The 17,112-nt window shown below is 23.3% G+C and overlaps 3 protein-coding genes and 1 non-coding gene across 7 annotated transcripts; 1 reads left to right on the top strand and 3 right to left on the bottom strand.

Annotated features, from left to right (window-relative positions):
• Window positions 1–202: 202 nt before the first annotated feature.
• LOC409617 (ADP-ribosylation factor GTPase-activating protein 2) lies at window positions 203–3,884 on the bottom strand. Of its 2 annotated transcripts, XM_003250371.4 has the most exons (8): window positions 3,754–3,884; window positions 3,240–3,431; window positions 2,969–3,100; window positions 2,848–2,880; window positions 2,210–2,515; window positions 1,744–2,018; window positions 641–1,010; window positions 203–558 (listed from the first exon to the last, which is right to left on the bottom strand). In XM_003250371.4, exons 1-8 carry the CDS (start codon window positions 3,826–3,828, stop codon window positions 304–306), a joined length of 1,638 nt encoding a protein of 545 aa, XP_003250419.1. In that variant the 5' UTR covers window positions 3,829–3,884; the 3' UTR covers window positions 203–303. The 2 variants fall into 2 exon arrangements, with proteins under 2 accessions (XP_003250419.1, XP_393119.3); XM_393119.7 differs by lacking the exon at window positions 2,848–2,880 and having other exon boundaries at window positions 3,754–3,883.
• A 435-nt stretch (window positions 3,885–4,319) lies between these two features.
• On the bottom strand, window positions 4,320–6,376 carry LOC100576151 (STAGA complex 65 subunit gamma). Of its 3 annotated transcripts, none has more exons than XM_003250370.4 (8): window positions 6,235–6,376; window positions 5,686–5,871; window positions 5,549–5,612; window positions 5,380–5,486; window positions 5,097–5,313; window positions 4,807–4,970; window positions 4,568–4,732; window positions 4,320–4,507 (listed from the first exon to the last, which is right to left on the bottom strand). In XM_003250370.4, the coding sequence occupies exons 2-8, from the start codon at window positions 5,862–5,864 to the stop codon at window positions 4,408–4,410; spliced, it is 996 nt and encodes a 331-aa protein (XP_003250418.1). In that variant the 5' UTR covers window positions 5,865–5,871; window positions 6,235–6,376; the 3' UTR covers window positions 4,320–4,407. The 3 variants fall into 3 exon arrangements, with proteins under 3 accessions (XP_003250418.1, XP_006564167.1, XP_006564168.1); XM_006564104.3 differs by having other exon boundaries at window positions 4,837–4,970; XM_006564105.3 differs by lacking the exon at window positions 5,686–5,871 and having other exon boundaries at window positions 6,235–6,373.
• A 714-nt stretch (window positions 6,377–7,090) lies between these two features.
• Window positions 7,091–7,495, top strand: LOC724982. Its single transcript, XR_003304795.1, has 2 exons — window positions 7,091–7,224; window positions 7,413–7,495. It is a non-coding gene; the product is annotated as an uncharacterized LOC724982 (transcript).
• A 1,061-nt stretch (window positions 7,496–8,556) lies between these two features.
• LOC100576116 (protein inscuteable homolog) lies at window positions 8,557–16,830 on the bottom strand. Its single transcript, XM_003250369.4, has 5 exons — window positions 15,550–16,830; window positions 14,246–14,602; window positions 10,104–10,529; window positions 9,759–9,966; window positions 8,557–9,650 (listed from the first exon to the last, which is right to left on the bottom strand). The coding sequence occupies exons 1-5, from the start codon at window positions 15,834–15,836 to the stop codon at window positions 8,679–8,681; spliced, it is 2,250 nt and encodes a 749-aa protein (XP_003250417.1). The 5' UTR covers window positions 15,837–16,830; the 3' UTR covers window positions 8,557–8,678.
• Between the last annotated feature and the right edge of the window lie 282 nt (window positions 16,831–17,112).

The following is a 17,112-nucleotide window of genomic DNA, read 5'->3' as shown; positions in this document are numbered from 1 at the left end:
TTTACATCATAATGAAATAGTATTTCATCATCATATTTCATCAAAAGTTATAAAATTTACTAATTTTTTTATGAACTCTTATTGTTTTTAAGTTTTAAACACAAATTTTTTAAAAAATGATTGATCTCTATTAACAGTATTTTTTTCATCATATAATTATTATGACATCTTATTTATAATTTCAAAAAGCAAATTACAAAAGAAACTGAATTACAAGTTTTTATTTACAATTTCAAACAATGGACAAGCAATGTCCAGATATAGGTTTAGTAACAACTTTAATAAAATGCAGTAAGTTTTCATTCAAAGTCCATAGCGGTCTTGTAAAGAAGAAACAGCCGCATTGGCAAGAGAACTCAATCTGCCTGCAACTTTATATACTCCTTGACGTACACTTTCTCTAACGTCATCTAAATCGACATCAGCTCTTCCACCGCTAAGACGCATTGACAAAGAAGCAGTGGGAGATGTTGCTGTAGAATTTCCTGTGCCAAAATAATCAGCTGATGAAATACTAGAAGAACCTTCAAAACGTCGCAAATTACTTTTACGTTCCCACTGTAATTAAAATGATATCAAATTTTATTTTAAATAGAAAAATAAAATATAAAAATAATATTGATATAATATAACAACTCACAGAATCATCATCTTTACTGTCTTGAAAATACTGATCTGAACTAATAGCCTTGGCACTACCAAATTTTTTTTGTGCTTCTCCTTCTATCATTGTTTTATTATCAGTTTTACCAACATTTACTTTGTTTGATGGAACTATTCGTTTTGGTGGTTCTGGCTCTGCAATCACAATAACTTCTTCATTGCGAGATTTATTATTTGTATTGCTATTGTATGGGGTTGATAAGGCCGCATAAAATTCATCTAAACTAATAAAAAGATCTCGTTCAATATCAATATCTCTTGGTCTTGGTTCAGAAGCAGTTATAGTCTTTGATGATGTTTCTTGTGTTATTGTTCTCATATCACCAAGTGCAGAATGACTTGCACCACTGTAAATTATATACATTTTAACATATTATATTATGTTTTTATAGTATATTCATAACTGTTTGTGCAGTATTATTAAATAAAATTATAATTCTTCATTCAAAAATATTATTGAACATCCGTTGAAGATTCCTGAAGTAATTTCAAATAAAATTTTTCTTTGTAAAAATTTTCTTGACGAATTATTAACAAAAAATATTAATCAATTATGAAACATGTAGCTTAATTGAATCACGATAGTAGCATTGGTTATATATTTTCGGCCGAACATGAAAAAATCTAAACAATATATCTCAAAGAAAGTATATTGAATAATATATATATAGTAGTAGTAAAATAGTAACAAATATTTTATCAATAAAAAATTACATCGAATTATATGATGAACAAATAAATAAATAAATTATATATATATATATATAATATATAATTAATTATATAAATATAATGTAATATTTAATATACTTTGAGTTATTTATGTTACTTGAATATTTTCAGTCGTTAATGTTATTGTTGCGGCTCGATTAAGCTACGTATTTCATTGACCAATTTTTTATTAATATCTCGTTAACAAAATGAAAGTTTTTATAAAGAAAAATATTGCTTAAAATTATCTCAGAAAATCTCCAATTTATGGATATTCCAACATTTTTGAAACATTGTATATATTCATACATATATAAATATATGCATACAATTAAATAAATAATTTTATAAATAAAATACAAATATTACCTTCGTGAATTAAATCCCATACCAAGACGTTCTGCTTGTGTTGCTTTGGAAGGATCTAATTGTTTCATTTTTTGTTCCATCTTTTTAGCTTGTTCATTTAAATTCTTTTCGTAACGATAAGCAAGGCGAGTAGCAAATTCTTCTTGTTCTTTTTTTATATTTTCTTGATTATCTTTTTCCTGTGGCTCTTTAATAGCTTCGGCAACACTTTTTTCTAATTCATCAAAATTTGTTTTAACTCTCTGAGCACCTAATCCACCAGCTTTTTTCCCGAACTATTATAGAAGTATAAAAATTAATATTTTTTTACTTTATATTAATATATTAATATATTAATATTGTAATTAATATAATTTTCAATTGTATTAGTATTAAAAAAAATTAAAAAATAACTTGTATAATTAATTATTAAATTACACTAAAAATATGATATAAATAAAAGATCAATTGTATACATGATACATACGCCACTTCGTTTATTCTGAATTTTTCTGACACCTATGGTAGATTTCCTCTCAGATATGAAATTTGAGGTAGAATCAGATAATTTAACAGTAGGTCCTAAAGAATTAGCAGCACTTTCTAAACAATCTTTTTGATTATTTTTGTCCTCATTATTTAATATAGAATTACAAATTGAAGAATTAGAAACTAAATTTTCTTCAGTATACATTGAAGACTTGTTATGTGCTTCAGTATTTTCATGTTCCTTAAAAAAATCAATTTCACCTTGTTCTTCGGACATTAATGTTGGACCTTCATCCAAATGCAACTACAATAAAACACAATTTTTGAGAATACAAATTTTGAAAAAAAATTTTTAAAATTTAATTCTTTTGTAATATTATATTTAATGCAAGATATACACACATGGATAAGTTAGTTATTAATAAAAATTGTTCAAAATAATTCATTAGTGTGAATAAAACAGAACATACAATGATATATAAATAATTTTGAAAAAAATTGTGCTATTGACAATTGAAAGTAAAAATAATCATATATCAACTTTTATAAAATTATCTTTTAAAATTATCTTTTAAAATAAAATGTTAAGCAAGTTTAGTTTGATAATGTTTTTGTGAAAATAGTTTTACAGCTCACCATTGTCTTATTTTTTGTTGAAGGAAGAATAACCTATAATTATCACATATTTGTAATTATAAAATGATTAACTAAAGTGTATGTTCTGTATGAAAATACATATAAACAATATAAATTTTACCTTTGTTCCATAACGCCTCATTGCTTGAGCAGATGCTTGTGCCAACTTTTCTCTATATTGCATAGCAGCACGTGAATTATATTTTTGCTGAGCATCAGTTGTTGAACAATTGTGTTGTGCAAAATATTTTTTCTGTAAAATATAATAAAAATCTACTTAAAATCAATTATTATCAAATAATTTTAAATAATTTAATAAAATAAAAATAAACTAATTATAATAATTATAATGATAATTAATAATTTTGAATTTTATTAATATGAACACCAACAGCATTTGCATTTCCACCCAATTGCATATTTCTCAATTGTAACCAAGTCCAATTTGTATCAAGTTGAGTAGATCGAACAAATGTTAAATGAACTCCTAATCCTCGATGAACTGCAGAGCAATCGATACATAAGAAAACACCATAAGTTACACTGGACCATGCTGGATTTTTTGCATTGCAATCAAAACATGTCTGAAAAAAATCATAACATTATATCAATATTTTATATTATAACAATATATAATTAATTATTCAATTATGAATTATAAATTTCATTAACGATTATTAAATTTTTTTTAAAAATTAAAAAATGTTATTAATATTTTTAAAAAGTAAATTGACATAAAATATCTTACATGAAATATGTTTGTCATTATAAAATTCTAGGAAAATTACAGGTTGGGAATTAAAAATATGACATTATGTTAAAATTATTGTTAAATCTATTATTGTATAGTTTTGTACAGTTTCATATTTAATATCATAAAATAAAATAATAAATGAAGAAACAAACCTTATTTGTCGGAATAGCTCGTAATCTTTTAAAAATCTCTTCAATATCACTTTTACTAGGTGCTGGATCTGCCATTTTTGACGTGTTGTCAATGGCCTCGCAAAGTATTCTGGGACGCGTGGCGATGGTAAGGATATTATACTTAGAGGTCGCTTATTTGCAAATTGAAGTTTAATTTAAATTTAAAACAAATATTGATAATATTTTAAATTTAATGTATATTGTAACTTAGATAATTGCTAATTATTTTTTTACATTTAATATATAATACATATAATAGAGAAAGAAAAAGAAAAAGAGAATGATACATAATAAATAAAACAACACATTTTTATTTTATTTTTTTATATTAATCAATTTTTTTATTAGTTTATTAATAAATTTATGTTTGTATATTTTGTATTTTGTAGTTTTTATTATATATACTGTTTTAGAAATATTATTAATATTAAAAATTTATTATAAAATTTTTTTTATATGAAAAAATATGAAAATTTTATATTGGTATACTTTCTTTTTAAATTTTCTTTTAATAATAAATTTATATTCAATTTTAGAAACATCACTAATATTGAAAATTTATTATAAATTCTTTTTTTTACATGGAATAAAAATAAGAAATTATATGAGTAATATTCAAGTATTATATGATCATTAAGACTTTTTTTTATCATTTGATATATCAGATCGTTGTCCAGTACTTGGAGAATCACTTACATTTACTTCTTCTTCTTCTACTTCCAAATTATTTAATCTATAACCATTAATATTATAATGCTATATATAAAAATTAATATTTATATAAATAACTTACTCATCTTGTTCAAGATTATATAACATTTGAAAACCAGCATCAAGACTAGGAGGAAAACCCATATCAGGATCTAACAATTGAAGAGTTGGAACTTCTCGATAAACATTACCAAATTCATCAAGTTCTTCAAATTGCAATTTATTAGCTGCTTCATCTAAAACAATCCTATAAATTGAATAAATATTAAAAATAATTTTTTTTTTCAAAAATATAGCAACTATTTCATCGCAATTAAATACTTAGAACTATAAGCATTAAGTTCAAGTTGCCTCTGTTTTTCCATCATTATTTCAACTTTTTTTTTCATATTTTCTTCAAATTTTAATATATATTCTTGATAGTAGTCATGAAGAGCACATATACCGCCAACTCCTGTTTCCAATAAAACTCTTTCTAACATATCCTATACAAGAGAAAAAAATATATATTTTAAAAATTTTTTATTTTTCATAAAAAATAATAAAAAGTAAAATAATACAATAATATGAAATGAAAATAAATGATTATTAATTAGTTAATTTAATATTACTGGAAATCCATGATCTTTTTGTTCATATGCTGCTTTCATTAAAAGCGTCATTCTTCTTAAAAAATGACCAGCAATATCTGTAAGTGTTTCTATAGCTATATTTGAAGACTTTTCAAATCCAATATGTGCTAAAAGAATAATAACTGCATGCTTCAATATATAACGAGATGTTTCTGGTGTAAGATAATGTATTGTAGAAACTTCTTTAAATACATTTCTAAAAAAAATTGTATTAATTTTTTATTAAATTTCATATGTTTTTTATATTTATATATTTTAATACCTTTCTTTTTGTATTGATAAATTATGAAATGAATTTTGTGTTTCTTTTTCTTCTTGTAAATCTTGTGTTTCAATTGTTGTCATATTTCCCAATACCATTCCTTCTTCCTGTAGTTAATGTAAATATTAATACAAAGATAAAATCTATATTTTTTATTTTAAATTATTACCATAATTCTTAATTGTTGATGAAGATTTATAGTATTTAATACATGAAGATTTCCCATAGGTAATCTATAAATAAAAAAGAAAAAACTGTATCATATCTTAAATATAAGATTTATTTTTTAATTATGAATAACTTTACTGAATATATTCAGATTGCCTGTCTATTTGGAAATCACAATCAGAATTATTTGATTCTTCCATAACTTGTCTCCAAACATTTTCTATGATATCTGGAGTTATTACTTCTTGTTTTAGAGTTTCTCTTGCAGGTAATTCTCCCCATAAAGAACCAATTCCACTATTTTTAGTAGACTTCATTGTAAAACTATGATATATGATATATATATGAACTATCATATTTTAAATATATTATAATCATATAAATATATTATATATATTAAATATAATATATCTAAATGATTTTAATTCTTTGCATTTTTTATTATATTATATTATATATTAAATATAATATATATAAATACTTAATTAAAATTATATTTTTGAAAAAATATTAATTATCATCATATATTTTTTGAAAATTTATTTAATAACATAAATGATCATAATTTTGTTGAAAATAATTTTTTATATTATAAATTAAATTTAAAATAAAAAAAATTTGTACTAATAAAAATTTTCAAATTTTAGTGTTTTCATATATAAAATGTATATAAAGTAATGCACATACTGTTTTTTCTATTAAAAAACCCGCGCTCACATATATATATAGCTTATGCACTATGACACTATACAGAAGACATCATTACATTTTGGTTAAAAACACGTAATAAAAGAACTATCTAGTTTAAATATAAGAATTTCGCGTTTGTCTATCAATGTTTACGACTTCTTTAAAAATGATCATAAAAATTATCTTTTCTAAGGTATTTAATAAGATAAACAAAGATAAATTTTAATTGTTTACATCTCACTTAATTTATGTACTAATACTTGATAGGTTACTATTTGTTAGGTTAGAATCATATTATAGTTGAGCGCCATAATTTTATTTCATTAGATTGATTAATCGAAATAGTTTTCGATATATTCAAGAATCGATATTATTTCAAGTATGTAATAATAAAATAAATAAACTATATTATGAAATATGAATTTTTATATTCTACAAATAATTAAATAAATAATAATTAAATTTCAAATATGTTTTATAATATATTTTTTATCTATCCATGTATATATAATATATATATTATATTATATTATTATATAAGTATTAATAATCTGATATGAACATATTTATTTATTATTTATATATTTAGATTACTTTGATAATAACGATATAAGATATTTTAAAATTATATCCAAAAATTTTAAAAATTATAATTAATTATTAAAAATTTACGATTCATTAAATATCGATTTTCATTATTATTTGTTCATGTATAATACGCATACGATATATTTTTCATTATTTTAAATATTATAGATTAGATATTAATCAATAGATTAGAAATTATCTAAATATTAGAAAAAATATGTATTATATTTTAAATATATATAATTATTTTTAAAGTATAATTTATTATAATACACACAATGGAAAGCGCGGCAGCTTCAATATTAAAACGAGCAGTAGAAATGGATAGCAATAAACAGTATACAATGGCTTTAGTATTATATCAGGAAGGTATACAAATATTACTTGATTCTAAAAAAGGTAATATTATACATATATTTTATTAATAATTTTTTTTTAAATTATAAAATTTTTTTTTATTAAGTAATAAATCTTTATTTTTATTTAAATTTATTTAAAATAAATCATTAAATTATTATTTTAATTTATCTAATATATTATAATTAGTTATTCAATATTATAAGGTTATGAATTTATTATGAAATTAGTAATATTATAGAAACAACAGATCCAGCTAAGCAAAAGTATTTTGCTGTCAAGGCATCAGAATATTTGGATAGAGCAGAAAAAATAAAAATTTTAATTGAAAAAGAAAAGGCAACTGGTACATACAGAGAATTAATTAAAATTGAAACTGATAGCATAGGACATGGCTATGGTACTGTTTTTGGAAGATTTTTAGATGCAACAGTTACATATATTAATATTGAAGATCCTTATATAAGAGCATTTCATCAGGTATTATTTAATTTAATTTAATTTAATTTAATGTTAATTAAATATTAATAATTAGTTATACATTAATATCTTAAATTAATTATATTTTATTTTTAGTGTCAAAATTTTGTAAGATTATGTGAATTAGCTGTCAGGAAATGTCATGCATTATCTAAAATATCTTTAGTTACAACTCTTGATCCAGATGATAAGAAAAATCAAATAGCAAGATTAAATGAATTGAAACAAAGTTTATCATCTCATCTTATTTCTTTTGAATTTAAATTTTCTGATACTTTACATGATAGACAAATTATGTAAGAACATATCTTAATTAAATATGATTATATTTATTGCTATACTTCTTTTTTATTATAATTATTATATGTTATATTTTTTTTTTATTTCATATATATTATGATTTTATTTTAGACTTAGCAATGGCTGGATAATTAAAATCGGTCGTGGATTGGATTATTTTAAACCACCTAATGGAAAATTTGTATTAGGTGCTTGTGATCTTGAACTAAGACCTTGTTCAGAAACAACTATAGATATATTTCATAAAAGTCAAGTAAATAATGATCAAAAAATGATTTAAACTAAATAAATAATAATAAATTAAATGATAATATTTTATGATAAATAATTAAAAATGAAAAAATTAATTTTATATATTCATTATATTTAATTGAATTTAAATTATATAATTTTTATAGAATTTGACTTGCGTTGCACAGAATTACAATTTAAATTATAAATACCTAAATATTAAAAAAGAGAATATACTATTTTTAACAATATTTTTTATTATTTAATATTTTTTATATTTATGAATCAAGATTTTTAACATAATATATATATTATTTTATATTTAGATATATAAAAGATATATTTAATAAATATATTTTTAGATATATCCAATAGATTTATTTTTTTTATTATACAAAAGTATAAATATAAAATCTTGTTTATCTCATAAGACAACATATATACAACTTCAATATTTTAATCTTATATTAATCAATATATTAATCTTAATTCAAAGTACTAGAATCACTGGCCTTTGCAATATCAATTTGTTTTGCAGCTTTCCTACATGCCTTTCTTAAGGATTTTGTATATTTTAATAATCCAGCTTCAATTTGATTTTCATCTTCAGTTAAAAGATCTTCAACTTTGTATGATGGAAGACAATCTGCACCTCCAACAGCAACTACTTGTCTTGCAATCTCTGGATCCACACAGAGTCTTGTAAGTGCTGCGGCGGCAGTAATTTCTAATCGTCTATATGCATCCTCTAAACCAGGAGGTCGCATTCTAAGAAAAGAAACTAATGCAATAGAGGCACGAACTTTTGCTAAATATATTCGAGCTTCAGGTATACGCGCTAGCTCACTGATAAGAGCTGCTACTTGTTCCATTAACCAAACATTTTTTCCAGCTGACTTTTTCACAGTTTTTAACAGTTTTTTAACTGTTTCTTGTTCTAATATCACAAGAGCATATTTTTTGGATTTGGATAAGTGATTGAATGCAGCTGCAACTAACAACAAAGTCTGTCCACAATTGGTATTTTCGACTAGACAATTTAAGGATGGTATTAAATCTTTTGCAAAAGATTCCAAATAAGGTAAACCTACACCATTAACCCAAGGTGCAGTAATCTGCACAAGTAATGCTGTTGCTTCCATTTTTTCTTTCTCACTTGTATTATCTGTGACTAATAGATCTATCAATATTTCTGGACCACCATCTTTAACAAATTGGTTTATCGCCATGGCGGAACTACATACACTCGCTAATGCTCGTAAAGATGCTGCGACGAAATCTATTGATGTTTTTCCAGTAGTGATTACAGATGTCAAAAGTGCTCTAATACCTAAACATCTTGTAATACTGCTTCCTGCTCGAGGTCCTGCTAAACCTAAAGCAGTTAAAGCTGCTAAAGCACCTCTAGTTAATGTAGTGTCATCTTTCGGTGCTTCTTCCAATCCTCTGACTACTCTCTATAACATGATAATTTTAGTTATAATAGTTATATTATTATATTTTTTTAATATATAACATTTTTTATTATTAATTATTTCACAATATTATATAATATAAAATCTTACTTCGATATAAAAATCTAAGCGAGTATTTACAGCACTGTCAACAAAATTCTTCATATTTTGTAATTGTGATAATATTTCTTTTAAGCTGTTTTGATAAATTCTACGCGGGGATGGTACACCCAATTCCGAAAGCAGGGAAAAAGCGTCATCTTCTATGGCACGTAGAAATTGTTGTTCTAATCTATCACTTTCTAAATGTGATACTTTACTATAAAAAAATAAAATGAGTTATTAATATCGTTTATGTTCGTTTATATATCCTTTCTATATTCGATATTATTTCTGTAATTTCGTCAGTTTTAAAACTTATATGTAAAATTTTAAATTATTCTCAAATATACTTACTCAAAAATATATTGATAATGTTGATCAAATTGTTCAGCTCTAATAAGTAATTTATTTGCAGCTGCAGTAGCTAAAGATGATAAATTCTTCAAATCAATTATTTCACCTTTTTCATTCAAAAACTCGCGATACTTTCGTCGTGGCAAAGCTTTGCTCTGAAGAGTATTGCTACATTCGTTGTCTGTTTCCATTGCAAGATCACTCAACCATGTTCTTATTGATGAAGATTGTCTATAATTTCTGGAATATAACACAGATTTATAAGCTGGTTCCGTTTCTGAAAAGTTAATTGCTATCGATGAATTTGCGCTTCTTGGTGTAGCCACATCTTCCGGTGGTTCAGTTGCATATAAAAAATCACCGAGACATTCATCTTCCAAAGAAACAGAAGGAATTTTTGACGTATCTATTTGATTATCTTCTGTTCTGTAAAAAAAGTTAACATAAAATCTAATTAGTAAAATGAAGCCAAAATAAAAAATATAATATTGATAATATTTTTTTATATTAATGATTAATAATATAAGATTTATAAAAGAAAAATAATCAATTCATACAAATATAATGAAATTTCATTAATCATCAAATTTTTTTTTTAAATATGTGTAATTTATGTTTAGATTAAAGAAAAAATTTTTTTTCTGTTAGTATTTAACACTTAATTTATATTATAGATTTATGTTTTTGTAATAAAAATAATTTTGTAATAAAAATAATCCCGTTAAGTTGCTCTATTTTAAAAATGTTTAAACAATTTATCTAAATTGTATCGCAAAAATGAAAAGATGACGAGTATACTCATCATAATATAAAAAATTGTCATTTCTTTATGTACTTATCATATAGCTAATAGATTAAAAAATATCAATTTGATTTTTATATAAGTCTGTATTTTCAATTTCGGCTTCTTTGATTTTTACATGTACTGTAAATATATCATTTAGTATATAATAAACAAAGTTTTTTTCATCTTTTAAAATAATCTTTTAAAATACGCTTATTCTTTAATATTTTTAATATTGATGGAATTTTATTAACAATTTCTATAATATTAAAAAATATGAATAATATTCTTCATTTTTTTTTATTTATTTTTTTTTTCACTTAGATATTTTTATATTGTTTTATTATATTTCTTTCTTTCTTCAATAATATATAATTGAATAAATATTCAAAACTTAAAATTTCTATTAAAAACAATTTAAAAAATTATGTATCTAATATTTGAAATATTTTTTTAATTCATACCGTGATTATTTTAATATTAAATCAAATATTAAATATTTTTCTAATCAAACAAAATCAATGTTTTCGAGAAATATGTAGATCAAATTATATATAGGATATCAATATTATATATAGATCAAAGAATCTGTAAAAAAAAATCCGTATTTTAATAATATATTAAAATTATATTTTTTCTTATTTCTCTCTTCTTTTTTTTCCTTATGCTATTTTAAGATAAAAAATATTATTCTTTTTCTTAATAAAAATTCAATTTCTAAGCGCACTATTGATTTAATAAAAAATATATTGATTTGATAAAAAAACCTGCAATAATTCAATCATATCATAACAAAATCTTTTTTTATTTTATTTCAATAGTAAAATAGCATTTCTCTTTAACTCAGAAATATTAAATTTCTAACAAATATTATGGATCACATTTCACAGATAACATAGATTACACATAGAATCTACGGTACCTTAATCGTGCCATAACAAGACAAGATGATTACTGTTTCGACTATTGTTGTTGCGACATAGTTAAGATCTAACCACTGTCCAATTTGCACAACAAAGTGCACGGATTTCGTCTTAGAAACAATCGAAGATTGACAGAAGAACGGATATACTATGAGCGAAAAGCTGACTAATCAGTCAGCTTCGAAACTAGAATCGTTTTCTCATGGACGATGATGACTAATCCCATTTTTTTTGACTAAGCTGTACGCCATCACCTGCACACGATCCACGCGATAGCTGGAATTCTTCGTACATTTGCTGTCGCACCGGGATACACCGGGACCGTGGTTGACTCAAACCGCGTCGTTCTTTCATTTAGATATTCCTCGTGTGGCACGTTGCATTGAATCACGTACTGGCGCGCGTATATCTATAGGGTGTCGAAAGAAATGCGTTCCATAGCCTTGGATTTATTATATTACGTAATAAAATTCATTCAAGAACCAGTAAAAATTAAAATAAATAATCCATTCAATGAACATTCAATGATGATTTAAAAATTTGTTAATAATTAGAAGACATTTTTTAATTTTTTTTGCATTTAGATTTGTAAAAAGTTGATTAAATATCCATTGTCATTATTTTTTTCTTGACAAATGCTTAAAAAATTGAAAGAAATATTAAAAATTATAAAATAAAATTATAAAATAACATTTTAGATGAATAATATGATTTTTCGATAATAAATGTTATTTTAATTAATGTTATTTTTGATAAATGTCATTTTCTATATTTTTTATATTTATATTTTTAATGATCTTGAATTTTATAATTTTTTATTTATGTCTTAATCTTACGTAAGAATAGATGTTACAAAACAAGTATGTAAATTGATCGTCCTTTTCTACAATGTTTTCTGCTATTAACACAATCTCTATAAATTGCTCCGAATATTAGATTAAACTATACAATGATTGAATTTAATTTGCGTTGTAGATATTTCAACGTAAATTAATCGATGTTAACTGTATGTAATGGTGATATGTAATTTCCCATTTATTATTATTACGTAATTCAAATCTCATAAGAATTAATATTTTTAGGAATATTTAATAGTTTTACAATATATATCATTACATATATTTATTAATTTTTTCTTTAACTTCTTTGAATTTTAATCACAAATTCTTTCAAATTATCAATGATGATTTGAAAATTATATTAGAAAAATAACTTTAAGAAATAAAAGTTTCAATGTGTCATTTTGTATCTATTCTTCTCTAAAAAAAAGATTAATAAAATAAAAAATTTTAGTCAAATAATTAGAAAAGAAACTTATAATAAAAATATAATAAATATTAATTTCTTTTATAATATACTTTCTACATGTATTTCAATAAAATATAATATCATTAATCATTAATTTTTTTTTATAGCATATTTTATCTTTTTTTTCTTTTTAAACGCGTATAGAATCAAAACGATCACATTGCGTAGAAATTCTACACATTAAATTTCCTATCAATAAATCAAACGTGTTCGTTTTCGTTATGACGCATTTTGTATAATGAGAATTTAATATTCCCGGCGATGAGTTGCGCTACTTCCAATGCATCAGATGTAAGTACGTATATATGCAGACATACGATGTACCACCATTGTATAGGGGTAAATGAGAGTTTACGAAACAACCAGAAGAATAACATGGGAAGTGCCTTACGTGTTGCATTCCTATCGCTTGGTTCATCCAGGGGACATTTATCGTGACAATTCATGTTCTCAAAACATACATCCTTCTCATTTTATCAACTCATAGAAGGCGCGGCTTATTTTCAAAGATAACGCCTTTTGATATGAAGTCCCTTAATTTTACATCATTATTGATCAAACATACTATAAAGATATTTTAAGTTTGAAGAAGTAAGAAATGATTATAGCGATTAAAATAGTAAAATTAATAATTTATATAGTATTATTTTGTTTTTCCTTTATGTCATTTTTGTCATGATGTTATTCCATCATATAAATAAATTGACTGTAAAATGTACTTTGATATTTAACCTAACATATGTAACATATAATTATATAATAACATTATAATATAAACTAATGTAATATATAATTATATAATAACATTATAATATCTAAATATAGACGAAATAATGTATAAGTGATGAATAATTCTTATTTCTCATCATACTTATTTTAAACTATCTTTAAACTATTATCAAAAAATTTTAAATTATAATTAAAATATATTTTAACTATCTTAATATCAAAGATAAAGATATTAATATTTAATAAACATATTAAATCAGTCAAATCATATATTGTATCTGATTTTAATTGAATGATATTGATATATGATACATATATGATACATATATATGAATTTTTTTTTAGTTGCAAATTGTGACTACGTGATATCTAATTGAATTTTTTTAAATTTAAATTACCTTTGTATTCTTGATATTCCTTTTTCCATATGTGCGTTGAAGTTCGTTGTATTTTGAAGTAAAGTTCGAGAGTTCTTAGGCGTGGAAGTATATGTTGGATTTGGAATACTTTCATCTTCTAACCAAACAACACCATTTCTTGAATGTATTTTATGTCGTCGATCTTTAACTCGTTTCCGTCTTCTTCGACGCCTTGGTGTTTCATTCTCATAGAGTTCAGAACAGTTCGATCGTTCGGAATCAGAAAAACCAGAATCCAAGCTTCGAAGATCTTGACTCAAAGGACTACATGATCTATTTACCAAACCGATATTATTCTCGTCTTCTTTATTTTTAATCTTTGTATCTATTGTAGCTCTATAAAAAAAAAAGATTTTTTATTTTCTATATAAGTTCATATAATTTTATATATATAAAAAAAAAAAAAATATTTATGAGACAATTTTATCAAAAATCAATATAATATATTTTCTTAAGATTTTTTATTACACTAAATTAAAAAGACTAAAATAATAATAATTTATTTTACTGAAAATATTAAAATAATATTTTATTTTAATATTAATTTTTTTAAATGCAATAATTCTATAAGTTTAAACTAAATATATTTAAACTAATTTATGTTATAATAATAATAATTTACATTTGAAATTAATTAAATAATAATAATAATGCCCTACTTATTACATTATTGTATATAAGAAAAATATGGTAATCCGCAAAATATTTCTATTGAATTGAAATTTATAAAATTAATAAAATACATTAATAAGTTAAAGAAAAATCGGAAAAAAATTTAAAATAGTTAAATTATTTATTTTAATTATAAAATTATCTATTCCATTAAATATGTTAAATATTTTTTATAAAAAAAATATTTAATTTAAAATATTTAATTAAATATAAAAATATATTACATATAAATAAATATAAAAATTTTTTTATAAAAATAAACAAATATAAAAAGATACAAAACCTACAACAGAACAAAGGATAACACTTAAACATGGAAACAATGCTCAATTTATCAAGCATTGTTATGATTAAAAGAATTACACACGAGAATAAAGGTATCGATGTCTTCCACGAATACAATCCAAAGTTATAGAGCAATTCTTAAACAGTTTGAACGCTTGAAAACTTATCGTATGGTTCTGGAAGTAATTAAAGTTGCAGCGGTATGAAAGTAGTATTGTGTGTCAATGTGATAAGGAAGAACCGATAATAAATGAGTAAACGTACTCGAATGAGTAAACTTATAACATCACAAATTTTATTCCGATTAAAATATTAATTTTACTTACGTCTGAATCATTATATTTTCCTCATGAATCGTTGTCATAGAATATTGTTCATTGTTCTCCTTTGGACAGACGCGAATAGCCGTTATATTTTCACTATCGATCGTATCGCTGGTATCGTTGATGCTGGATGAAAGTTCTTCCTCTTTGGCTATTTCAAAATTATGTGTGATATTTTGTTTGATTTTAGTGAAATCGTTTTTCGAGGCGAAAGGATCCAAACTTTCTAGATCCTGAGACGCCATGTGATTCCAGAACACTTTACTTTGATGTCTCTTGAATGCACTCATCTCTTCTATTCGCTTTCCTCGACCAACTTTCGCAGTGATTCTAATTTTTTTTTTTTTTTTTGTAGAGATTTCAATGTTGAATTTGCTAAAGTAAAAATTGGTTAAAATATTTCGAGAAAGCTGGTTAGAAAATTTGACTTCGATGGATGAACAGTGAAACAATGCGATAGCAGACTAGGGTAGTTTCACGACTCAGTAGAGTAGAACGACCCTCCTACAGGTCGCGTGCTCGAAGAACCGTATGGTGTCTGATGCAACCCCCATGAAGAATCCAATTGTTTTTCGCATTGACATGAAGAACTTCTTTTTACACTTTCTTTTTTAGTTTTTAGTATTTTCTAAACAATTTTTATTCAAATTATACTTTTTAATATGCAATAAAAATATTAAATTTATAATTTATAAAATTTAATTTTAAAAACTTTAAAAATATATCGTCATTAAATAAATATACTGTTTTAAATATATTAAAAATATATTACGTTATTAAATAATTTGATAATTAATTTTTAATAAAAAAATTTTAAATCCATTTTGTTTTATCGTTAAATATTAATCACGTTTTGCGTACTTATGTTTAGTAGATATAACAGTAGTTTATAGTAGATATAACATATTGAAATTGTTCGAAATTTGTGTAATAATAAATCGATAATCTATTTGAATGCATTTAAATCAATCGATCTAAACGTATTGATGCTTCGCGAACGACTGACTCGGATCGAGTCGCTTCCGACTTCCTTCCATAAGTCGCGCTCCCTTCCCGCCTCGAGTTCGTAAGCCAACTCGTATGAAAATAAAGCTCCTCCCCTTTTCTTTTGTCGCCTTTATAGGGTGCATATTCCAGTATATGTGTTCTTCTATGCTCCAGTATGTGTAATCCATGTGTAACCGCCAAAGCGTAACTAGGTGCATTCTTCGTGGGATGCAGTGGCGTGAATAGAAATTCAGTTTAACTAGTTTTTCAAATGTAGTGTTATTGAATACGAATATTTCAATTCCTACAATAATTAAAACTTTCAATTAATTGTTTAAGAAAAGAAATTGCAAAATTTTAATTATTATTATTATTAATAATATATCTACATTGGTTTTTATTGTTATATATATTAGCAAAATAAATGTTATATGTTATATTTATGCAAAAATTTAAATTATTTTGTGTTTAATATTCGCTCTTGAAATATAAATATATAAATAAAAAATACTCTATATTTATATAATTAATTTTCATATTTAAAATAATAATAATAATATATAAAAAAGATTTATGGAT

Source organism: Apis mellifera, linkage group LG6 (genome assembly GCF_003254395.2).
Source record: "Apis mellifera strain DH4 linkage group LG6, Amel_HAv3.1, whole genome shotgun sequence".
Classification (NCBI taxonomy): Eukaryota; Metazoa; Arthropoda; class Insecta; order Hymenoptera; family Apidae; genus Apis; species Apis mellifera.
The sequence above is the reverse complement of the archived record's forward strand: the minus strand, read 5'-3'. Positions and strand labels throughout refer to the sequence as shown.